We start from the raw sequence: 24,995 nt of genomic DNA, 5'->3' as shown, positions 1-24,995 counted from the left end.
TCTTTGGGGATGTGTATGGGTCCTTCTGGGTTTTTGTGACATTGGGTGTGGCCGTCCCTGGGGAGGTTGATTTTAAATTTTACATCGTTATTCGTGCTTCTACCCTTACGCCATTACAGTTGAGAACGTGAAACCTTCCTGGCTGATAAGCTTACCATTGAGGATATGTATAGGTTTCCGGGAATGTTAGTATGATATTTCAGGTGTGGCTATCCCGGGGGGGGGGGGTTCATTCTATTTTTCACAACTTTATTTCTGCCATCTATACCCTTAAATTTTAATGAACATGAAACGGAGATTGATGAACCAGTCATTTTAATGAATGTGCATGGGTCCTTGAGAAATGTAGAGAACAGCAGAAGCACATACAGAACTAAATGGTCTTCCAGCCATATGCATAAATATAGGTCAGGGAATCCAATTAAAAACTAATTCAAGGCCCCACACACTCGATCAGGAATCCTAGCGTTTAACTGCTGATGTGTCTTAACAAAAATCAAAAATGTTTATTTCCCAAGAGCAGTAATAAACATGTGTGTTTTATGTTAAAGAACAATATTGGGACTTGGACCCTAGGATTCCTGAGAGTATGGGGTCTTGAATGGGTTTTAATTAACTTGACCTATATTCAAGAATACGACTGAAGGTCTGTTATTTAGTACTGTCTGCTGCTTGCTCTACATTTCCCCTTCCTTCTTAACTCGAAGACCGCCATCAGATTCACACATAGGATGTAGTACTAGCTGGGTCGGTCCAACTCTGCAAGGAATCTTAAGTGCAATCTATGGAATCAGCTTCATTGCCTGACAAACCACTAATCACTCCACCCCCTAGGGACGGCCACACCCCAAGTCACACTAATGTAGCCCACCCATGCACCAAAGACTCATGTTCCTAATTCGAATGGTCTAGGGGGAGATGAAATAAATTACGGTAATATATACGTGTACCATCCCCAGGGACAGCCACACCCCCGGTCACAAAAAAAAAAAAAAAAAAAAAAAAAAAAAAAAAAAACTTGCCTATGCACACCCCGAAATTTTAGTTTCCTCAACATAAAGACCTATGGGTATATAGCAGAAAATACAATTTAAAGATAATAATCAACCACCCCTAGGTCACCAAAGTCAGCAAAAATCCGAAGGACACGTGCACATCCCTAATGGCAAGTTTAAATATCCCCAACGTCTCATGTTCCTCACTTTAATGGATAGAGGATACCAGTAACAACGATATAAAAAATATATACCCCCCCAAGGACTGCAAAGTCCCACTACTAAATGTCTACGGGTAGATAGCAGGAATTACGATGTAAAAATTACAATCAACCACAATTACAATCAACCACAATTCTGAATAAATATCAATCTTCAGGCCTGTTGATCTCGCAGATCAATTACGTTAGTAAGCCTACTAAACAACGAGTAGCCCCCCCCCCCCTCCCGAACGCCTTTTTAACAGGTTTCCAAATGCAGACTGTGCCGCAGATAATACTTTTGGGTCAATTGAGAGCCACCCAAGGGCACATTTCGGGAACACCATTGATCACGCCATGATGGACATTCACAGGTGTAGGACCAGAACAGAGCATCTCAGAAACCAAGGGATGTAAATCATTACACTTGCGCGTGTCTTTCCTCATGGAAAAATTTGTCTTTTCAGAGGGGGACGCGACTTGATCAAGATAATTGTAGAGCACAATTATATACACGACCTTCTCTGCTTCTTTTTATTATCTATTTATTCATCTTTAATAATTGATTCCTATTTGTTTATTTATCCATCTTATAATCCAGTAACCTACGCGTAATATTATCTTTTCATAGCCTGGTTTCCCTAATCCATTAGTTTTATGCATCAAGCGGATCTGGGAAGGGAGGGCCCAGGGGGTCTGAACCCCCTTTTCTTCAACGCTGACCATAATGTCCCATAATGTAATGATTTTTAGAAATACTGAATCCTCACCTACATACGCCTGTGTATTTAAAAATTACTCAAAACATGCTTCCAATACCTCTAAAGAAACCCTATTCAGTCATACAAGTGAATCAAAACGTACAGTTTACCTATTTTGGATAATATTTACAGTACCAAAACATTATATTTCAAAAACGCTCTCTCTCATAGCGTTGGGCCAACAACAGGTACTATTTCACCATTATTCCATGAAGTCGCAGGCAATATCTTAAGTGGAGATGAAGTCGCAATTTATCCTATGAAGTCGATTTGGCAGTAAAATCAGAGCATTTATCCCATGAAGTGGTAATATACCATGAAGTATCTTAACAGACGTGTTCTAGACCGCAAACGGTGGACAACGAATTTACAATATCACATGTACAGAAGCTGAAAAATAAATACTGAAAATACGCACACAAGTGTATTTGTCAAAGTTTCATTTATATCTCATTTCCAAGATCCATATGATTTAAATGCAAATATGCAAATATCCATAACTTTCGTCTTAAAATCATATCGGTAATATTCTCATCATAAAATAATTCTTAAATGGTTATACACTATTCACTCTAAACTAAATCACGCAATACACACACACACACACACACACACACACAGAGAGAGAGAGAGAGAGAGAGAGAGAGAGAGAGGGTGGAGGGGGCTATTGGAAAAGTTCAAGCATTGACTTAGTCTTTCCTCGTATTGCATCTTTCATCCCACGGAAAGTCTTCAAAAGTTTGTCTTAACCGTTAAATTACGTGTAATAACATAATGATGCATATATATATATACTGCCATTATATGAATTTATGATAATATTAACTTTTGGCGTAAGAATCAGTCAATATGTACATTTCATCTGGATCCCTTCATCTTAACCACTGTTCAGATCAGGTTTAACAAAACGTTTGAATTGCGAGGAGGGATGCAGTCAATCATCTACAAAGCGAGCAGCCAATCAGGATTTGTAATTATGGTAAAATTCATCGCGTCGTATTGCATAAGTATCGTATTGCATAAGTGATTTAGACAATATTAGGTTCCATCTTATCAACGGCCGATAAATCTGCCTGCATGCTCAGGTATGCTGCTTGACCCGGTTGTGGAGAAATCCCCGGGAAATTTGGAAATCCCTAAAAAGGAGGGTTGATTCTGTTAATATAGCACGGTATTTTTCGAGGTAGACATACATGTAGGCAGCGTTCAGAAAAGAAGTTATCGTACTCGCAGGGTTGATCTATCTCAGTATATTCTTAATTTTCGATTCAAATTTTCTAGCTAGTTCACGGCTTACCTTTTTCGAAGAGTACATCTCCTTAAAGTGATGATAAAGCGTGCTGAATGTCGGCCGTGCATCTGGATCCTTATCCCAGCACTCCGTCATGACAAAGTACCACTCCTTTAAAAAAAGGTAATGCATGTTTGATTTGACGTACGTTAAAAATTAACAAACAGTAAAACGCTTGGATAAATTGTGGAAAAACAAGTCTATGTGCATTTTAACTTACTACGGATTTGCCGGACAACAAATTTTATACTTTAAGCGTACCTTTGAAGAGGAAATCGGTTTTTCCATCCGGTATCCCTTTTGTAACAGACCAAGTAGGTCCACAGGATCAACTCCCGGATATGGTAAAGATCCAAATGTGCAAATCTCCCACAGTAGGACACCAAAAGCCCAACTGAAATCACAGTAACGATATATTTTAAGTCACGTTAGCTAATTTCAGAATGCACAAAGGAGGCTTAGAGGGCGGAAAAAATGTGCAGACCACGGTTTAGAAGGTAATCCATGTATTAATCTGAACATATATTGCTTTGTAAAAAATTAATGAAAACATGTCAAAAGAAGCATTTATGATTAATCGTATTTAATGACTGGCCTTTTTTTTTTTTTTTTTTTTTTTTTGCTCATTACTGTAGACTAATATGATACGCTATGTACATGTACAAACAAGGCTCGATTTATATAATAAAAAGTCTCTTTACACATCTGTCTTTGATGTAAATTCTCCGTTCTCAATGGATTCAATTGCCATCCAATACCAAGGCATCCGCTGAAATTCACATTAAATACATTTGACAAAACTTTAACAAAACTAGAAAAACATGCTGAATACAAATCTAAAGCAAAACAAATTTATGATTGATTTAGATATTTCAAAGTACCTTACTTTTAGTCACATATGGGATTCAACAGAATACATGCAGATAAATACAACCAATTAATTACCTTTCCGTGGCTATCCGCCATTTTGTAGTTACCACACAGGTAGGTGTCTCGGGACAGTCCGAAGTCTCCAATTTTTGCTCTCAGGTCAGAGGTCAATAAAACGTTTCGTGCGGCTAAATCTCTATGCACCACCTATATATACAATTGTTTTATGTCATTTTTCAAAAAGATTCACTTTTCTCGTAAAAAAGTAATATTTGCAGGCAAATGATAACCATAGTAAAGACTGATAAATATTCATGGATGATCAATATGGGTTGAGCCGTTTTTCACCATTGACAATACATTCAGCATGGTTCTGTGGAGTTCAAAGATTGTCTTTTTAATATTTCAGGTGAAGGGGGGGGGGCTTGAACCACAAGCAATGTTTTTTAAAAAAACAAACAGGCCTAAACAAAGAAGTACAATAATCGATACGACATTCTGCTTAAATGATGAAAAAGGAAGAGGGGGAAATGTTGATCACGTCCTGCAAACTTAAATTGTTAAGTATATATAAAGCTTACAAAAAAGGGAAAAAGAACGAGATTATGTTCACTTCTCACAAAATAAACTTTGCATTTCAACAAATTCACCTTTTGATCCTCTAGATGTTTCATTGCAGCCAGTATGTCGACTGCAATGCGGCCGATGCTTTTAGGTTTTACAGACGACTCCCTGCCATCTTTTAAGTCATGTAGTAATGCTTTGAGGTTACCTCCAGGCATATTTTCAGTTACCAGGCAACGGTAGTCTGCGTCGTAAACATGGCGAAAATCCGTTTAGATTAGTTATCATAATATGAGTGATCATCGATCACAAAAAAAAAAATAAAATAAAATAAAAATAAAATAATATAAAATAAAATAAAATAATAATAATAATAATAATACGTTTGATAGCTTTAATGCATACACCAATGTAAGACAAAGCATTTATCAAAAAGTGTTGCCATGTGAATAAGTAACCACTCCAACAAAATATTTCTATAAATAAGCCTATTAATGTATTAACATTAGCAGTAGTTTTCAAAGTTGTTTTCAAAGTGAGTAATAATATTTACTTCACAAACTTTCTGCACCAGGAAGTAATTACAAATATTGACACGACTTTCCTTTATGAATCATCGCAAACAAAATTTTGTCAACAGGACATTCCGTAATACTTCCTTTTACATTGTTTATACACGAGCACCTTCTCAAAGTTTGGATCAGCTTGGTTGTATTTATTCTAACTAAAACGTTGTGTTATATTCTTACTGAGAAAGGTACATGTAGCTCTGCCATCTTGCTTTTTTTGTGTGTGTGTGTTTTTTTTTTTTTATTATTTGTTTGTAGGTCTATTTACTAAATGAAGGAGGGCAAAGTAAAAGTAGCTTACCATCATTTCCGAGTCTCCTGGTACACACGCCTATGAGCTGCACCACATTTGGGTGGGGACAGATTTCGGAGAGGGTTTGGAACTCCGCCATCAAATCCTTCTGTGACTGCAGGTTCTTAGGATCTACGGGAGAAAGGCATATGTTTGTATGAGAGACGCACCTACAGACTATTCATAAGTGCACATAGAATATATTTGGTAAAGTAGACATTATGACAATCAATCCAGGGCCGACTGTTGCTCCGTGGTAGAGGAATCCCTCCCTGAGCTGTCTCCATCGGTAACGGTCATCTTCCTGGCTTGGCCAGGTGGGTCTAAGATGGTGGTGGTGGAGGTCGACCCTCCACCTGGTCTTTGGTCTTCGACAAAGGCGAAATAAAAGCCAGGGTTCTACATAACATTTGTCAAAACAAAAAAATATTATCCGAGAACATATGCTGCTACAAATAGTACTCAATCAAACATCAAAAATTTTTTTAACGGATCATAGTTTTTTTTCTTTGTGGGCCTACTTTACCAAATGCGCCGAAAGAAAGCAAGTACATTTTATATCAGATCAAAATAAGCCATAAAGTCATTTTTATCTTTTTCGTTATCACGTCTAACGCTTAATGTGCAACTTTAAAAAGTGCTTATTTACTTGTTGATGCCATTCATGTTGTAACGAGCTTGTAACGAGTTGTAACAAGCTTACAATATATTAGGCAGCTTAAGTGGTTCTCTAATCATTATAAAACTTCTAAGACCCCATTCCCACAGATTTTTTATCGATCTATCCCTGTGGGGAGTCTCACTAGATTACTGTCAGCTTAGCCGGCTTAAGCGCCTGTCCCGCCTACTAAAAGCTGTAAGGGGGTAATTAACTGTCGTGCGCGCTAGGCTGACTGCAATTTAGCGTGGACCTCCAGGGAGTTAGGTCGATCCGGATAGATCGATCTAAATCTATGGGAATGCACTCTAAAACACCAGCCTACGTATCATTTTTCCTCTCTCTTTTACAAGAAGGCAGATACTGGCCAGGGAAGTAAAGATTTGTTATAGTGACAATAATGACGATCTAGAGCTTCATACATTTATTCACTGACTCTCTCATGCAAATTCACAATTATTCATACTGTATTACTCTGATACCGATCACACATTGTTTTCTCTCCATTGTCTTGTGGAATTTTCCATTCTCACGTTGCATCCAACCATTCAATATTTCCTTATTAAGTAATTTCTAGAAGACTTGTTTTCAATTTAAAATATTTAAATATTATTTGAATTACTCATGCTTGGACCATATCCACCCTTAGTTTGCATGTGTTTAGCACGTGCCAGAAACTTGCAAATCTATTGAGAAATCAACCAATCAAATCGAAGTGACTTTCACAAGCTCCATCTTTTCCTACCAGGAAAACAACTTCTGCACTTGATCAAAAGGAGTTGTTAGTTCACGAATTCGAGCCTCTTATCTCAACTACAGCGTCGTGCTTCCTCGTTGAGGATGTGATTTATTGCAGAATAAAAACAGGTAACAAATGATATCGGTTTATAATCATATTTAATCTTCCGTGTCTCTATTTAAGTTCTATGTAATCCATGTTTATAAAACTGCCAAAAGTGTACTTTTCGTCTTATATACTATTCATCAGTAATCAGCTCAGTGACCAACTTTAATCAAAACTTCTCAACGAGAGCAATTTTAACCATCCATGAGCAAGGGGGTTGAACTTCTAGGACGGCGGTACGCTGAGTAGGTTGATGATTCTGGTATGTTGTTTCTTTTTCACAAAACATCTCACCCCGATTTGGTGAGTTTTTCGATGCACAACTAACTCGGCACATCATAAGGTCAGTACCTATGCTATTTTTCATGAGCACATTTGGAACGAAGAAAGCCAAGATATAAAGGCACCGCATGTACACTGTATGTGCATATATTAAGTTTATTGGTCTAAAAGAGACAAAATGCCAGCATTATCAATATACACAACGTACATGTACGTACGTCTTGGGAGTTCAACGTTCTTGAACATTGTACATGAACGTGTATGTGTATGTCTTTGCATGCGTGCGTGAGAGACAAAGAGATTGTATTTAAAAATTGCTGTTTGGGAAACTATTAAAATCTTTAAATAAATCAGAATCCTACAATATAAATGATAATTTGTTCTCTCCTGATAATCTCTTTATACTTCAAAGAATAAAAATTTCTTAAAATGCTTAAGCTGTTACAATTCATCTTTTTTTTTAAGACAATGGGTACATTGTACCACGAGAAATACAATAAAATAAGGTATTTCTGGGGGTTCCCTTGCATTTAAATAGCTAGTATTCCGAGGAAACACAATCTCCATACTTGAAGAGACCATAAGCACTATTGTCAAGAATACTCACCTTTCAGCATTTTTACAGCCACGTTCAGTATTTGATTCTGCTTCCATTCAATGCGAGCATTGTATACTTGGGAGAATTCCCCTTCGCCGAGTATTTCGCCCATAAATAGTTCGTTGTTTGGCACCTTCCATTTTTGAAGAAGGTACTCTTGGTTATCCAAGAACGAATTATCTTCAACACCTATGAAAATATTCTGAAAATGGAAAAATGAATAAGATGATTAAAGTCAAACAGTCATACAGGATCAAGGATTATTTGAAGGGGGGTTCGCAGATGCGAAGCCGACCCCCACCCCTTTTGTGGTGGGGTTTGGGGCCCGCTGAAGAGCCCCGAAATTTTTGGTATTAAAGATGGCGAACGGTGCCATTTTGTACGGCTTAGAACTATGATTCAGCTAGTCAAAATTTTAATTACAAGAGGGGATCAGAAATCGAAGTTGGGGTCAGGACCCCCCTGACCCCCCTCTAAATCCGCCACTGCAGTGTAGCTATATCCACGTCCTACTTCCCTTCAAATGTTTCCTCTCTTTCCACCGTAATGCCCTTTTTTGTTTTTCTATTATCGTTATTTTTTATTTTTTGCAGATGCAAATACAATATTCTTTGAAAGAAATTCATTTTAATGTGCTTTATAAAGATGGGCAAAGTAGAAATGACACTCCACATGCAATCAGAATAAACTCTTTGGCGTATTGTAATAAGGTGGAAAGACGATATCAATCAAATTTCACTGTCGCAAACAGAACATTCAGAACTATCTCAAAATTGATACCTGTAAGTATGTGTGGTATTCAGCGTACATATCTGATGGCGTGAATTTTCTTTTAGTCGAGTCCCGCATCTTGTGAGTTAAAAGAGCAGTAATGATGATGACAACAATCAGCACGACCAATGAGATGACTGCAACTGTGATGAGTGCGTTATTAATTTGTTGACCTCCACCAATAAATGTTGCCATTGCTGCAGTTGTCATTATTCCAGTCTCAGTGTTATAATCTTGAATGGAATATATACATATATAATGGGCTCAATTAAAGGAGGTACAAAAGAGAATTTTACAATTGTACGACAAAGACTCAATCCATTTATAATTCAATGTAAACGAAATGTTTATATATAGACTTATAACAGAAAAGGTAACAATCAAGTGTTTATTGTCAGACACTTCACCAATGAACAACCATCAAATCTGTGCTGTTTGACATCACGAATGTGAAAATAAAGCTCCTGGCAACAGAATAATCTACCCCCTCCCCCTGATGATCTACAAAATTAAATCCGCCATTGAAAATTAAGCTGTCGGTCTTTTTTTCCGGTAATTTGGTGTGTATATAATAATTATTGTTCTTGCAAATACAAAAATAGTCTATTTGAATTTTTTTCGTATTCACGCAGCTTTACCTTCTACGTAATAAGCGTATGTTTTAGACAATATCTGTCCAGAAGCAGTTAAAGCGATGCATGTGACATTCTGATCTCCTATTGTGTGTATTCCTTTCGAAAAAATTATAGACCTGAAAATTAAATATTAATGTTTAGATTACAGCATATTCGACTTCTCATTTTTCAAAATTCCAGATAAGTAGTTAAGCTTTCAATGAGCATAAAATTTCATCAATAGTAAGAATGCAGAAAAGTAAGGGATATGTACTATTACAACATTCGAAAAGGCGTACCTGTTGCTCGTTTTATGAATAACGTCTGTAACGTCTGATATCTTTTGGTTGTTCATCAACCATCTGATGGTTGTATTGGTCTCCAGAGAAGATGGGAAAATATCACAATCAAATTGGACACTTTCGTTCCGTTTAACAGCACCATTTGCCGAAGAACTGATCTCTAACATTGGCGTCACTGAATTCAGATAATAAATACCGTTATGAAAGTAGAAGTAAAACTTGAAATCTCTAGGATATTTGTTCGACCTTATCAAAAAGTTTTGAATTAACAACAATAATTAACAATCTAAGTCGCATTGCTATATAAAATATAGTTAGTGGTTAAATATGATGATAAATTAAGTCGCAATGCAATGAAGAATTGTTATTTTCTTTACAAGGACCGTCTACTAAAAAAATTAAAGAAAAGGAACAGGAAATGCAATGAAAAAATCAATAGACCTCTGTCACATGTTGCGCCACTCCATCCCTTGAGACACACACAACCTCCGTAGAATGTATGACAATAACCACCGATACTGCACCGAGGACAATTCTTGTTGCAGTATCTTCCGTATTTGTTCTCAGGACACCCTATCAGTGTTGAAAGTTTATCAAATTACCGGATAAGCGACATTTATTCCACCAAAGCCTTCTCTAATTAATTTTGTGTCATGTAAGCATCTTTTGTACTGATACACGTTTTCGGGTTTTACCCGTTGCTCAAAAAATATTACACACAGAGTCCACTCATTTAGAATCATTTATTGCAGGCAATCGTGAAATAGCATCGACTAAACTAGACTAAACAATATACAATATTTAGAACATTATTTTGCATACATACATGTAAATGTATATTTACTGTGTATAAAAACATCATTTCACCCACAAAATTCGTACTGATAAAAATTCACAGTTAATGAAAAAGAAAAAAGGCACTCCTAATTGATACCGAATTTCATAAAAAAAGAAATAAGTATATCAACTGTGTCCCTGTTCTTCACTAAAGCAATAATCTGAAGATAGCTTTTAATTTTCGAACATCTACAGTGCCGCCGGAATGTCCCTTTACCAAATGGCCGTATGGTTTCCCAACCCTGCCCCATATGGTCGAACAATAGAGGCCGTATGATAATTACAGGGTAGGGGACTCCCCAAACAATCCTTATCGGACACCCAAATTAGTCGGTTCAACGAACACGGTCTGCCCCTTAGAACGTACTCACCTAGAACGTTAATAGTAAATGCCGCCTCAAAAGATGAAAACCCGAATGTTATGGAGCAGTTCACTGGTGTGTTGACTCCAAACATGGGAACTGATATTTCAAAGATTGAGTTTCCTGACCCCCACAAACTCACAGGGAACGGATAGGCCAGTGCATCTTCAGGTGGGCTAACTGGGCCTCCCTTAAGTAATTGAAATGGAAATGGAAGATGGCCTTGGAGACTGGGGGAAGCGTAACCACAGAGTCCATGTGCTAAAGAGGGATCAACGGGGATGTATAGTGCAGCTTGTATGTATACGACCATAGAGCCTGAAATAAGCAAAAATAATGATATACTGGGGTGCATCATAAACCCTCCTATTGTACTGTTTTCGACAAGAAAATGTTGTTTTGTTCTGACTTAATTCTAAGAGGAAAAATCATTTACTAATTCTGTAGATGAGAGAAGAGTTTCATTTAAATAAAAAGAAAAACAATAATTTAAATTTAAATTAATTCTGTAGAGTTTAATATTCAAGTGTGTGGACTTAAAATTGCGTTGCTTACGATACATTTCATGGTTTTATTTATTTAAATGAATATATATGAAAACGGACAAGCCGTACATCCTTACAATTTTGTTTGATGACAACCCACTCTTTGAACTGGAACGTGTTGCTAGGAAGCTTGGTCACAGTAAGGTTCAGTGTATTCTGGAGGATAAGGTTAATTACTTTTAACTTTCAGACACATTAAAAAATACATGTACTTAGTATGATAGATGTACTTTGTGTGACATAGGACCTACTCTTTCATTTCACTTTTAAAATAGCACATTTTGACAATGTGTAAAACTGGCATGTGATGATATAGAATAATCAGGGTTAGCTGCATAATTATAAAGATTTTTCTGAACGAAATAACGGTTTCATGTTCTCTTAGTGTCATACTCTGAACCTCGGGGTACCGCTAAGAAGTGATTCATCTGAGACTTATTGTGCAGTAGGCCTATATAAGGCATCATCGTATCAGCACTTCTTGGAACGACGACATGATCTTACTAAATACCACACGATGATCTTACCACACGGACAAAATATATCATTCTACTCACCTGATTCTCAGCCGCACTAAAATTGCCTCCAGGTCTGACGGCACAAACTGCTAATGGAGAGTTTGACAAAGAAGACATTTCTTCCCCTCCGGCGACGAAAGTCCCGAGGACTAAAACTAGAAAGGTCATCAGCAACAGCAGATCTTTGACACTCCGAAGACAACTATCCATGTTCATAGAGTTGTTCATAAGTCGAAACAAGTCGGAACTGGAGACAACTGTAAAAACGGGTCGTGTAAACGCCCCTTTAAATAGGCAAGTTTCTGCAGCAGGTCTTTGATAGGCAGCGATTTATCTTTCAACTTAATTTCACTTCTGTGTAACAACACTCAATAAGTAATCAATAAGAAGATAAGACGACTTATAAAAGCAAAACCAGGGTCCTTTCCAAACACTCTTTTAAATCATAAATTTAATAGTCAAGAACCAGGAAACTTCCTTATTTTTCAAAATCAGTGCAGCACTGAAATTTCTGTTACCTACGGATGATATATATCTGAACTTTATTAGTTGATATCAGTTGTGTCGCTGACGGTGTGAGGTGACGGCACGCGCGGGCGACGTGCAACGTGAATGTTAGATTTACATGATTTAGACACAGCTAAGAGGGTAAAGTTGAGAGGAAACAAATGGTGTTGGCTGTTAGAAAACAGTTGTCTTCGACGTCGCTTGCGCATGAACGATAAGCATAAAGACAACTTATGTTCCTTAAAGCCACTTACATACTAGTAATTACATGGGATAATTTATACCGTATTATACGTTCGAGCGCAATTTTCTTTGTAAGGTGACTTGCCATATTGCCACAAAATTAAGCAATAAGGCATAATGCTTAGTTGAACTATAATAAAGTCAGAAAGAAAGTTTTTTAGTTGAAATACAAGTCTTATAGGTAGTGAAGGCACTTCCCGGTCTTAATAAAAACGTCTTAATAAAGAAGTAGCCTTTAATGCACACCTAGCGCAATGGTAGACCTCTCTCGGATGTTTTCAGCAACCTTCGCCTTGTAAACACAATACAAGTGACACATAATCGACTTTTTAAAGACCGTCACACTGAATACACTTTCCCTTGGAGGAACGACCCATCTTTGTATTGTATTGCATTGCATTGTATTGTATAGCCACCTAAATGGGTTTTTAAAATAATATCAATCATGTTAATGGATATCGCGATTTGAGACCGGACTGAAAGCTTGATGAGGTATAGGGCGGGTACTGTGTAAGATCACATTCCTATGCAAAACGAATGCAGGTTCATTGATCCAAGTTATTTCTAAACAAAAAATTTTCTTCTTTATAGTGAAGAAATGTATGCCATCTTCATAGCCTTTCTCTTCGCCCCCCCCCCCTCCCCCCATCCGACCCCGAGCAAATCGAGGGACCACAGTGTAGGGAAAAAAGCAAAATTAATCTGGCTCTTTAAAGCAAAACACAATTAGTGATAATTCAGTTTTATCTTAATACAATAGCACATGCATACAAGTGACGTCACCAGGTATTTTTATACTGTGCCCACCTATTTCTGTACAATTAATTCAAAACAATAATAAGATATATTGCTAATTATTGGATTAATTTGCTCATGGGGTATTAAATATTGAAATACAGTATGTTTATACATGTACATAATTTAATATGTATTTATAGATCATTCATTATTTGCCATGCAATTATATACTTTTTACACATAATAAAAAAATTAGTATTGCATTATTTTGCAATTATTTTTTGAATGTTTTTTTTTAATTATATCAGTCACGTTACATCAAATTTTGCGTGACTCCTCCATTTTGGAGACTATTCACTCTGGCAAAATGGTAAGGTAAGAGTTTTCAATCTGTTGCGGAGAACTCATAGGCAGATACGGAAATCCCTGAAAAAGAATAAATCTTAAAACGATGGTTGCTGTTGTTTCCATGCACCTAAGTTTATTGTGGGTGAATATTGAAATTTCCCTTGAAACCTTTTTTCACAATTTAGTCTAATGTTCCATAGGGCACTTGCACGTCATTTGTTCATATTTTCTTTTGGGGTTTTTAATTTTGGGTTAAAAACACCTGTGAGAGGCTAATGTTCTTTTAAGCATTTTTTATATATGTTTTATAAGTTTGTATACTATAGTAAGCTTACTTTTTTGGATGAATGCATTTCTTTGAAATGATGATAAAGGCTGCTAAATGCTGGTCTTCCGTCTGGATTTTTTCCCCAGCACTCCATCATAATTGCGAACCATTCCTGTAGACAAACATTGCATGGGAAGTATCAGTGACAATGAAAAACTGCAATTGCAAATTCCTGTCGCTTATTTAGACGTCAAAGTAAATATTCACAATTCTGATTCTGATGTTGTAACACAAGTACTATGATGTTACAAAATTTAAAAAATCTGTACCTAAAAAATCGTTTCTTCCCCTTTAGACAATGAAAATGTCACAGGTAGAGTACAAGGTTAAATTTGTATTATATCTGGTACAATCTACGTTTCGCATTTTGGAAAAAGAATGGTAAAATTATAAATTTATATAACAGTTCAAAATGCACAGGACATGACATCTATAGTTCAATAAAAGCGTACATTTGATGTGCAAATCGGTTTTTGCATCCGGTATCCCTTGTTTAACAGAACAAGTAGGTCCACCGGATCAACCCCCGGATACGGCAGAGATCCTAGCGCGCCAATCTCCCACAATAGGATACCAAAAGCCCAACTGAAATTTTTACAATTGTATGCATTGAATACGGAGTAAGGCCTATGTAAAACTCTAAACAATGCTGTACGTCAGGATTATAATGAAAATACTTCCTCGGACCTAGAAATTTTAACCGGTTTCCTTTATTACAGATAGAAAGAAATATGACATTACTGCTACATTTTAATCAACCGTTTATTTATCTATTCATCAAGTTGAATTGACTGATCATAAATCTCCTTACACATCTGACTTTGATGTAAACTCTCCGTTCTCCATGGATTCAATGGCCATCCAATACCAAGGCAACCTCTGTAATTGATACAAATTGAGACAAAAGCAAATTTAATTTCAAACACACACACACAAAAAAAAAAAAAAAAAAAAAAAAAAAAAAAAAAAAAAAAAAAAAAACGGTCCCGGAAAACAGGGAAGGAAAATCCAACTAAAAAAATTCAAAATGCTTGTTTAGAATATAAAACGGCACAACGTTTGATTATATGATTCGATGTGGCACAGATTCATCCTTAACCTGTAATACGGACTGCCGCTAGTTGTAAGTTGGAGAAAAAGCAGAATGTACCTTTTCCCATACATTCTAAAATTACTTTACATTACAGATAAATTACATTCTAAAATGCACATAAAACAAAAGATAAACAGCTATGAAAAAAATATGTGTGATAAAAACATTCTTCTCTTTTGCTCGAGAGTGAAATTATTTTTAAATGAACAACAACTTTATATTTATAAATAAAAGATCGTGCAGTTATATTACGCAAGCGCTTTCCATTTACTCGTGAAACTGTAAATCAATGCAGAAGAAAAGTAAAAGTAACCTTTCCGTGGCTGTCAGCCATTCTGTAGTTGCCACAGAGGTAGGTGTCTCGGGACAGTCCGAAGTCTCCAATTTTTGCTCTCAGGTCAGAGGTCAATAAAACATTTCGCGCGGCTAAATCTCTATGCACCACCTGTAAATGAAGGTTTTAAAAATATATATATAGTTTAATGTAAACTCATTTTTTCAGACATTGTAAGTTTTTGACACTTAAAACTCTCTCTCTCTTAGTCATATTTGTTTGTTTTAAGATAGGTAAAAAATACAGATCGTGTTTTCTTTTCAAGGAACCAAATTCTTGTCCTGGACCCTAATTAACATCCATTTTAAATATTAAAATAAGAATGCATTTAATTCAATGAAATTTACCTTTTTCTCCTCTAAATGTTTCATAGCTGCCAAAATGTCCACCACAATACGAGACACGTTCTTAGGTTTTACAGACAACTCCCTGCCATCTTTAATGTCCTGCAGCAATGTTTTCAGGTTACCGCCAGCCATGTTTTCCATAACCAGACACCGGTAGTCTATAGTTAAAGTCAATTGAGTGAATTGATGCAACGGTAAGCAGGGTAAGCTTTATAACCCAGCATGCTCGACATTGTTTTGATGATTTTAAAACAAAGACAAGAAAACAGAAACTAGCATAAATGAGACCACATGCGTATTATGTACTGCCTTGTGCCTCATATGTTAGAATATATATATGTATATATATGAAAAATATGATCACTTTGTTTTTTTTTTCTTAATAAACTGAAGTAGCTTACCATCGTTTCCAAACCTCCTGTTGCACACGCCTATGAGCTGCACCACATTTGGGTGGGGACAGAGTTCGGAGAGGGTTTGGAACTCCGCCAGCAAATCCTTCTGTGACTGCAGGTTCTTAGGATCTATAGGGGAAAATATTCGTTTGCATTCAAGAGGAGCCCACAGACAAGTGTACGGAAAACGTTTATGGACAAGAATAGACATTATGACATAGGTTTAAGGAACAGTTTCATCTGTTCATGTTTGTTAAACCTTGGTTATTCTTAAAAGAATGAAGGTATTGAATTTATTTTTAAATTTAAATGTTCATTATGTAACTTTGAAAGCGTTACCTGTGTGTGAAACACGTTTTTACTAGGCACATCTTTGGTAGTTTTCTTATGTTTCATACTAAAAACTTTCCTCTTTCCATTACAAATAGGCAAATACTGTCCAGGGGAGAAATAAAGTTTGATATGATACGAAGCAACGCTTATCAAAAGATTGACGAAAGAATTGTTGGACTTTGTAAGGCTGAAATATTTCCATTTTCTAGATATGAGCCTGTTATCTGAACTACAGCTTCCCTGTTGAGGAGTATTACAGTTAGGTTAACAGATGAAAACAGTGCACCGTATCTTAAGTAATCCTACTTCTATTATACACAATTAATTCTTATCAATCACATGCCATTTACTATCTAAAAGTATGACTTATCAGTTAATTGACTAACTTAGGGATATTCACTCTTTTGGGTAATAGATAAATCTTCAGTGTTCAGTGACATATACGCCATCTTACGGGTGACGTAATAATCTCGATTTTTGGGTAAAAACTGAAAAATCGGTTTCTCAAATTTCTCTTTTAACTGAGCACCAACGATCATCGTTTCAACGCCGATTTAATGACACTATTTAGTACTCCAAATCCCTGCCAGCAATTTTTCTTAAAAGTCTTAGTTCAGATTTTAGCGATGATAAACCAAAATATGCCTTTGTTTTATGAAAATCTGTAATTAGGGGCTCATAACTCCATAACAAATACGTTTAAACCAAAATGACGACACGGGATTGTAATCTATACTCTCCTGGACAACTCTGCCACTTTTCGTGATAAAAGCTTGTTGAGGGATGAAGCTACGGCCTATACCGATTACTGTCTCACCTCAAAATAGAAAGGTGTTAAATTGACGATTAAAGCTTTGAGTTGCCTATGCTTATATATTGCACAGCGAAAAAATATAAACACCAATATTTTATATTTTCGAGGGCTTTTTCAATCATTTAAATTAGCACAAAAAAGATGCATTATTGAATAATTAGATGCAGGAAAAAACTCTTTTTCGGTACTTGGATGATAATAAAGGGTTACAATAACCTTAAATTACAACTTCTCAACGGGAGCAATTTTAACTACCCCATGAACATGTGTGTGTGTGTGTGAGAGAGAGAGAGAGAGAGAGAGAGTTAGAGAGAGGGAGAGAGAAAGAGAGAGGCAACTGACTGGATGAAATTGCTTTTTGAGAATGGAAACTCGGTGCTCGTTTGGGAAAAAATGTCAGAATGGTGCAATAAGCACGGTATTGATAACTTGTTATAACCGCAGTTTGTTCTATCCTGATAATCATTCATATTTAAAAAACTGAGAATATTTTAACACGTTCTTCTTCCCTAGGTGTTAACAAACACTGAGTATTGAACACCATTTCTGCATGTTTGAACCTTTGCATGAAATCGCGATTGTACGATTGTCCTTCCTGTCGTGTTATTACAGAGGAGGAAGATTATCAAAAAAGGCAGTCATGTATCTGTCTTAAAAACGTACCTTTCAGCATTTTTACAGCCACATACAGCATCTGTGTCTGTTTCCATTGTATGTGGCCATTGAATACTTGGGAGAATTCCCCTTCGCCTAGTATTTCACCCACAAATAGTTCGTTGTTTGGCACTTGCCATTTCTGCAGAAGGTACTCTTGATTATCTAAGATAGACGCATCTTCATCACCAGAGAAAATAAGGTTCTGTAAATTTGAGAAAATTAAAAAAGATCGATAAAAATTAGTAGTATATCCCCGTTTCCTTTTTGTTCTTTCCCGTGTTTTTTTTCTTTTTCTCTCCCCTCCCCACTCATTAATTCTTTCACAATATTATAATTATTGTTGTTTTTATTATCATTTTTATTTTGCACATTAAAAAAATTGTTTGAACTCCAATGGAAAGGGTCTAATTCTCAAGTGTATTATAAAGATGCTTGAAACGTACTTTTTATATGTCAGTCAACTCTTCAGTTAGAATAAACCCTTTGATGTACTAAAATGAGGCGCAAAAGACGCTATTGCATCTATCATTGTCCCAAGTAGAACATTCAAAATTATCTTAGATTCAATACCTGTAGGTATGTGTGGTATTCAGCATACATATCTGATGGCGTGAATATTCTTTTTGTCGAACCACGCATCTTGTGAGTTACGACAATAGTAGTGATGATGGCAGCGACAATAAGTACGGCCAATGCAATCATCGCAAATGTGATCAGTACCGGTACGTCGTTGTTCTGCTGACGAACTCCATAATTTGGCTCTTCCTGGCCAGTACTAGTGCCACCTTCTGGCTCTGCCGGCACAACACCATCATTTGTCGCGACATCATCACTCGTTGGCAACACTGTGTTTGCTTCAGTTGTTGTCTCGTGTCCTATTGTACGAAATAAAGCAATAAAAGCACAACCAAATCTAATTAAATATCACAAATACGAAAAAGTTTGCAGTTTCTATGGCATTTTTGGCGATCATGACCTGTCGGTTAAGCAAATACCCTATGTCTGCATGGTTATTAAACTACTGATTACACACTATAATATAGCCTGTTGAATTTCATGGAACCTACATCATTTCTAAGGTAATACTGACCGGGCATATATATAGGGGCATAAAAATATAAAATACTCACCTTCCACGTAAACGACGTATGTTGTAGACAGTATCTGTCCAGAAGTGGTTGAAGCAATGCATGTGACATTCTGATCTCCTGTTGTGTGTATTCCCTTTGGGAAAATTATAGACCTGGAAATAAAATCCAAATGATATCCTAACTAAAGCGTATTCAAACTATATATTTTTCAAATGTCTACGAAGTAGTTTGACAATTTGATAATGAGCACTAAAGCTCATCAATATTGAAAAATGTACAAACTAAAAATGTTACAATATTAAAGCAAGCCGTACCTGTTACCCGTTTTGTGGATAACGAATGCATCATCAGACATGTTTTGACTATTCATCAACCACCTAATGGTTGTATTAGTCTCAAGAGAAGATGGGAAAATGTTACAATTAAATTGGATGCGTTCCTTCTGTTTAACAGCACCGTTTGCCGACGATGTGACCTCTAACATTGGCGTCACTGAATTCAAAAAATAAATACTTGCTGTGAAAGTAAAATTAGCCAATTTCATTTCTCAAGGAAAGTTGTTGGATCTTATTAAAAAGTATTGTCAGCATTTATCAAAAAGCAAATAAAGTTGCACTGTCATGTAAAGTAGAAAAAGTGATAGAATATAATAATTTAGAATGCAATGCAATAAAGAACATAAATATTTTTCTTTACAAGATCCATCCACTAAAAATTTTTAAAAAATGGAAATAAACAATAGGCTACAATGGAAAATGAATAGACCTCTGTCACATGTTGCGCCACTCCATCCCTTGAGACACACACAACCTCCGTAGAATGTATGACAATAACCACCGATACTGCACCGAGGACAATTCTTGTTGCAGTATCTTCCGTATTTGTTCTCAGGACACCCTATTTATATTGAAAGTTTATCATATTAAGTGTATTTTTACCTATTAAGTTTTCTTTATTCATTGTGAGCAATTCATATCAGGCAATCGTGTTATAGCAACAACTAAATTAACAAAGTAAATCTTATTTAGAATATACCGTATGCTTATATCCACATGGTGTTTGACAGGAAGTTATAGAGAATATAAAAATAAAAACGGTTTTTCAAGGGGAAAAAATTCTTATTAATAAAATGTCACACTTTATCAAAAAATAAGATAAGTATACGCATCAAATGTGCATATTCCACCCACTGGAGCATTCATCTGACATGAGTTTTTAAATTTCGAATATTAACTCACCTAGAACATGAGTCTTAAATGCTCCCCTCAAAGCTGTAAATCCTAATTTGACGGGGCAGTCCACGAATGTGTTGACTCCAAAAACGGGAACTGTTATTTCAAAGATCGCGTTTCTTGACCCCCACAAACTCACAGGGAACGGATAGTTCGACGCATTCTGAGGTGGGCTAACTGAGCTTCCCTTTAATAGTTTAAATGGAAGCGCAAGATGACCTGGATGACTTGGGGAAGTGTAATTACAGACTGTTTCAAACAAACCTGGGTCAACTGGGATAAATTGATCAACTTGTACGTATACGGTCATAGAGCCTGAAATATATAAATAATGAAATAATACACCGTTTACCTCTCATTGTATCGCAAGAAAGTTTATTTAAAAAAATTTAATTAAATCTAAATTGAAAAAACAATACTGGTAGGCCTATCTCTACGCAGCTGTGATGGGGCTGGAGTCTTTAGCTCCGTTACCCCCTACTTTTAAATAGTTTGCAGATATTCATAACGTCTGGTAAGTGTATATAGAAATTGTGTTAATTGAGACAAACTTCATGGTGGTACTTATTTTAAAGACGCTATGCAAATGACCAAGAGGTAAGTCCTTACAATTTTGTTTGATGGCGACCCATTCTTTGACCGTGATACTGTAGCCGGGAAGATCGGTCCAAGTAAAGTTCAATGTTTCCTGGAAGATGAGTAGTCGCTCATATATCTTATGTAGGGTCTTCTTTGCCCAGTGGGCTTGGGCTGTTAAGACAAGGTTATGGCCTCTTTGCAAGCCCACAAACGAAATTTGTGAAAAATTGTTGTAGATAAGAACTTTTGCATTATAATTTGAAATATGTTTATTATCCCTAAGACCATAACATATAATATAGGCAACAATTTATTACATCGTTAAAATGATTAGAATAGTGGGTTTAAATAATAAAAGCGGCCTTGTTTGGCCAAATTTCGAACAATTGATATTCTTTGTTGCCTTTTTTCTTGTTGCGAATGGGACTATGAAAGTTTGTGGGACACAGCGACAACAATCTTCAGAGCTTATTTAAGCACATGCGCATTCTGCACATGCTCAATTCTCCAAGAGAGGGGTAGTCTCAATTGGGGCAATTTCTACTTTTATCAGGGGGCATCACTGCTGATCCCATTGTGAGCTCAATTGACTCGCGCACGATACGATAAAGCAAGACGTTATCATTGAGGCGACCCCTCAGGTGTGCAGAGATTGTTGTCACCATAAAATGCCGTTTGACTACGACAAACTTCTCTTATGTTGATGACTGACACATGCACAAAAGGTTATATGTGACATGTTGTCAATTTCATGTTCTTTTCATTTAAAGTCAATTCATTAATCATTTAATGCCACTTAAAAGAAGTTCAAACAAAACTGTTGTTTCAAAGTCCGCATTGAATCCTCCATTCATTTTTATACGTCTATGCTTGAGAATAACAGACTTGTACATGTAACAACCCCAGAACTTTGTTTGTCTACATGTTACGGAATAAAAATAGTTCTCTTTATTATCATAATGACTCCCGTAACTAATAATAATAATAATAATAATAATAATAATAATAATAATAATAATACATATATTAAAACCGTTTACGTGTAGTTCGAATTTTGCGACTTTCAACAGCCGTAACCACTCTGTAACTTGAATAAATCAATCTAAAAGTCATAACAGTAAGCATACTGTACAACATTGGTAAAAAACGTTCTCCCACCCCCAATTCCATGTGCTTTTATTTACAAATGATCACGTCACTGGTGCAAATTGTTCTCAACAATGCTTTTTATTCCAGATACCATACCTTACATGATTAATCGTTCATATAGTTACTTTAAGATGCTAAATTATTTCATTTGGACTCACTGCCGACGCTTTCTTAGCACGGTCACTTTACAAAATGATGTGATCAATTCTTTTACCCCATACTTACTTTGTCATAAATTGATGGGGGGGGGGCAACTTACCCCGGGGTCCAATTAGCCCCGGTCTCCCCTATCTATATTTTATAACATTAATTCAAATTGAAAGTATGCACCCCCTCAAATCCGGTGTTTCACTGTGGTTTCACAGAGGGATAGAAATGTCTGTTAAACTAAAAAGACACCGCCAAATATCACCAAATTTACACACAATTACCATTAGGGTGTGCTCGTTAAATGTCACGTGTCTAACAGCGTGTTTGACTACCGCACTGCAATTATCTCCTGTGGGCGGCGCGACAAGCCTTCATCAAGGGTTACAATCCTGTTTTGTGGGATTCATCCTTTTTAATTTCTTCTATGTATATTATTAAATTATATAATATTGATAATTATAATAACAGGTATTATTATAATAATAATGATGATCACGATAAATAGATGTATATCACTGGGTCGGGATTTTAAAGACTGTCAAAAAAGTCCGTAGATCCATGCCCCTGACAGCAAAGTGTACAATATATCATTCTACCCACCTGGTTCTCAGTCGCACTAAAATTACCACCGGGTCTGACGGCACACACTGCCGATGGTGAGTCAAAAAAAGAAGAAAATTCTTCTCCTCTTACAGCAAAAGTCGTGAGGACTAAACCTGTAACAATCGTCAGCAACAACAGGCCTTTGGCACCCCGACAACTTTCCATGTTCATAAGATTGTTGATAAGTCAGTACAAGACGGAAGACAACTCTAAAAAGTATCATGTAAAACGTCCCTTTAAATACATGTAGACAGGTGCTCGTGGCAGGTCCTTGATAAGCCATGCTTTATCATTCTGCTTACTGTCACTTCCGTATAAAGAAGCATTCGATAGATAATAAATTAAGATAGGAAGATTAAAATAAGAAGATAAAACCACTTATAAAATCCAGGGCTCTTTTGCAATGTATCGAAGTCTGGTATTTTATCTGTTGATATCAGCTGTGTCAATGACGGTGTGAGTAGACGGCACGCGCGGACGATGTTGTGCAAAGTGAACGTTGGCAGCTGAAGAGCGTAAAGTTGAGAGGAAATAAATGATGTTGGCTGTTAGAAAACAGTTCTCGGTATCTCATGAGCATAAGCACACGATAGGCATAAAGCCCTTAGCAAATATTACTACCTTATTGTCTTCTCTTAAGATGCATTCTATAGTATAAGAATGTATTGACGAAATAACTTCTCTAGACTGATTGATATTTGGCCTGTTAAGGGCCCTTTTATTAATGCTTACTATATATAAGTAATATCATTTACGAAATTTAATGAAGATGTTGATCTGCAATGATTGATGAGAGTACTAAAATAGCGAGACAAAATTTTTATGGTAAATCGTTACATACAAAGTAATTATGTGGGTTTGCAGAAAGGCTGATTTGAATGGTTTGCAATAGGAATTAAAAACCCAGTGAAATAATGATACTGGACGGAGATTGTGTTTGTTGGACTCAACGTATCGGCAGGCTTCCGTGACAGGTCTGTGAACATTCTGTTTGCTTTCACTTCTGTGTAACTTAGACGCATTCGGATTTAATCAATTACACAACCCATGGCCCGTTTTATTTCTTTTAAAAATACTCCTCTTTAGTCATTCGTTACAACTAAGATGTAATAAACGGATATATTAGATCTTAGGTTACAAGGTCGAGAACCGTATTTTGTTTAAAGTCTATCACAGTAAATGCAAGACTGAGTTATCTATCGTCTGTTACCTACCGATGATTTAAGTCTGGATGTTATTGGTTGAAATCAAATGTGTCGCTGACGGTGTGAAGTGACGGCACGCGCGGGAGACGTTGTGCAACGTGAACGTTGACGTTAGACACATCTAAGCGGGTTAAGTTGAGAGGAAATAAAAATTGTTAGTTGTTAGAAAACAATTTTCATCGGTGTCGCATGAACGATATTCATGGGCACTACGTAAGTCATCCCAATGAAAAGGTAATTCACACCTAGTGCAACGATCTCGGATGTGTTCAACAATAATTTCGTTTTCGCCCTGTAGTAAGCAAAACTGGCACAATATACATAGAGGCTAGACTGCCACCTTGATTGGCTACTAAACGAGTGTCGTGAAATCGCCAGTCTACCATAACGCAAAAATAATAATGATAAATAGAAATAATAAAATAGTAACATCAATTTTGGTTAAGCATTTGAATCGAACGTCGTTAAATCCCTATAAAATAGTAACATCAATTTTGGTTAAGCATTTGAATCGAATGTCGTTAAATCCCTATAAACCACCAAAGAGACAACAAAAGAAGGTTTTCATGGTAGATTAGTATGGAAGTCTAAAGTAATTTTATGTAGATTTTAGGTTTATCCACGGTTAATTAATTCTATGGCGATTCTAAAACACTAGTTAAACAACCAATCAAGGTGACGACCGAGTGTGCCGTTAGCTAAAGTCACTACGCTGAGAATGTAGTTTTCTCTAAAGATGTACTTTTCTCTAATAGAAACAGCCCATTTTTGTCCAAAATGTCTTGTATCGCCACCTAACTGGATCTTCAACATAATTTATTAAATAATAATTATGTTAAATTATAATCATACTATGTCAATAATTATACTAAATGGTTAGCAATATGAAACCGGATTGAATGCATATTGTAAACAGTCTGATGACAAAGTGTAGGCCCTACGACGGGGATTGTGTTAAGTGCGTTCAACAGGTCAC

The 24,995-nt window shown here is 36.3% G+C and overlaps 2 protein-coding genes across 2 annotated transcripts; both read right to left on the bottom strand.

Moving 5' to 3' along the window:
- Positions 1-2,381: 2,381 nt before the first annotated feature.
- On the bottom strand, positions 2,382-13,104 carry LOC106155178 (uncharacterized). The gene is made up of 15 exons (XM_013529881.2): positions 11,913-13,104; positions 11,433-11,511; positions 10,820-11,128; positions 10,053-10,184; positions 9,609-9,786; positions 9,334-9,446; positions 8,705-8,928; positions 7,934-8,126; positions 5,552-5,674; positions 4,768-4,925; positions 4,193-4,324; positions 3,949-4,016; positions 3,509-3,641; positions 3,254-3,358; positions 2,382-3,092 (listed from the first exon to the last, which is right to left on the bottom strand). The coding sequence occupies exons 1-15, from the start codon at positions 12,099-12,101 to the stop codon at positions 2,985-2,987; spliced, it is 2,244 nt and encodes a 747-aa protein (XP_013385335.1). The 5' UTR covers positions 12,102-13,104; the 3' UTR covers positions 2,382-2,984.
- Positions 13,105-13,349: 245 nt separating this feature from the next.
- On the bottom strand, positions 13,350-24,920 carry LOC106155174 (uncharacterized). Its single transcript, XM_013529868.2, has 15 exons — positions 22,812-24,920; positions 20,943-21,021; positions 20,340-20,648; positions 19,867-19,998; positions 19,416-19,593; positions 19,141-19,253; positions 18,581-18,885; positions 18,017-18,212; positions 16,213-16,335; positions 15,812-15,969; positions 15,444-15,575; positions 14,849-14,916; positions 14,490-14,622; positions 14,045-14,149; positions 13,350-13,787 (listed from the first exon to the last, which is right to left on the bottom strand). The coding sequence occupies exons 1-15, from the start codon at positions 22,983-22,985 to the stop codon at positions 13,716-13,718; spliced, it is 2,277 nt and encodes a 758-aa protein (XP_013385322.1). The 5' UTR covers positions 22,986-24,920; the 3' UTR covers positions 13,350-13,715.
- Between the last annotated feature and the right edge of the window lie 75 nt (positions 24,921-24,995).

The sequence above is a fragment of the Lingula anatina genome, chromosome 1 (genome assembly GCF_051362555.1).
Source record: "Lingula anatina isolate TDL-2025a chromosome 1, LinAna3.0, whole genome shotgun sequence".
NCBI lineage: Eukaryota > Metazoa > Brachiopoda > Lingulata > Lingulida > Lingulidae > Lingula > Lingula anatina.
This window is presented reverse-complemented; position numbering and strand designations above follow the sequence as displayed.

Excerpts from the sequence above, each read along its gene's own strand:
- LOC106155178 (XM_013529881.2), bottom strand. The coding sequence starts at position 12,101 with ATGAACAACTCTATGAACATGGATAGTTGTCTTCGGAGTGTCAAAGAT. Across the intron at positions 11,129-11,432 it reads GGTTGTCATCAAACAAAATT|GCTCTATGGTCGTATACATA; the intron begins GTAAGGATGTAC and ends TGCTTATTTCAG. Across the intron at positions 4,325-4,767 it reads AACATCTAGAGGATCAAAAG|GTGGTGCATAGAGATTTAGC; the intron begins GTGAATTTGTTG and ends TTGTATATATAG.
- LOC106155174 (XM_013529868.2), bottom strand. The coding sequence starts at position 22,985 with ATGAACATGGAAAGTTGTCGGGGTGCCAAAGGCCTGTTGTTGCTGACG. Across the intron at positions 19,594-19,866 it reads TGGCGCAACATGTGACAGAG|TGACGCCAATGTTAGAGGTC; the intron begins GTCTATTCATTT and ends TTTTGAATTCAG. Across the intron at positions 16,336-18,016 it reads GGCTGTAAAAATGCTGAAAG|ATCCTAAGAACCTGCAGTCA; the intron begins GTACGTTTTTAA and ends TTTCCCCTATAG.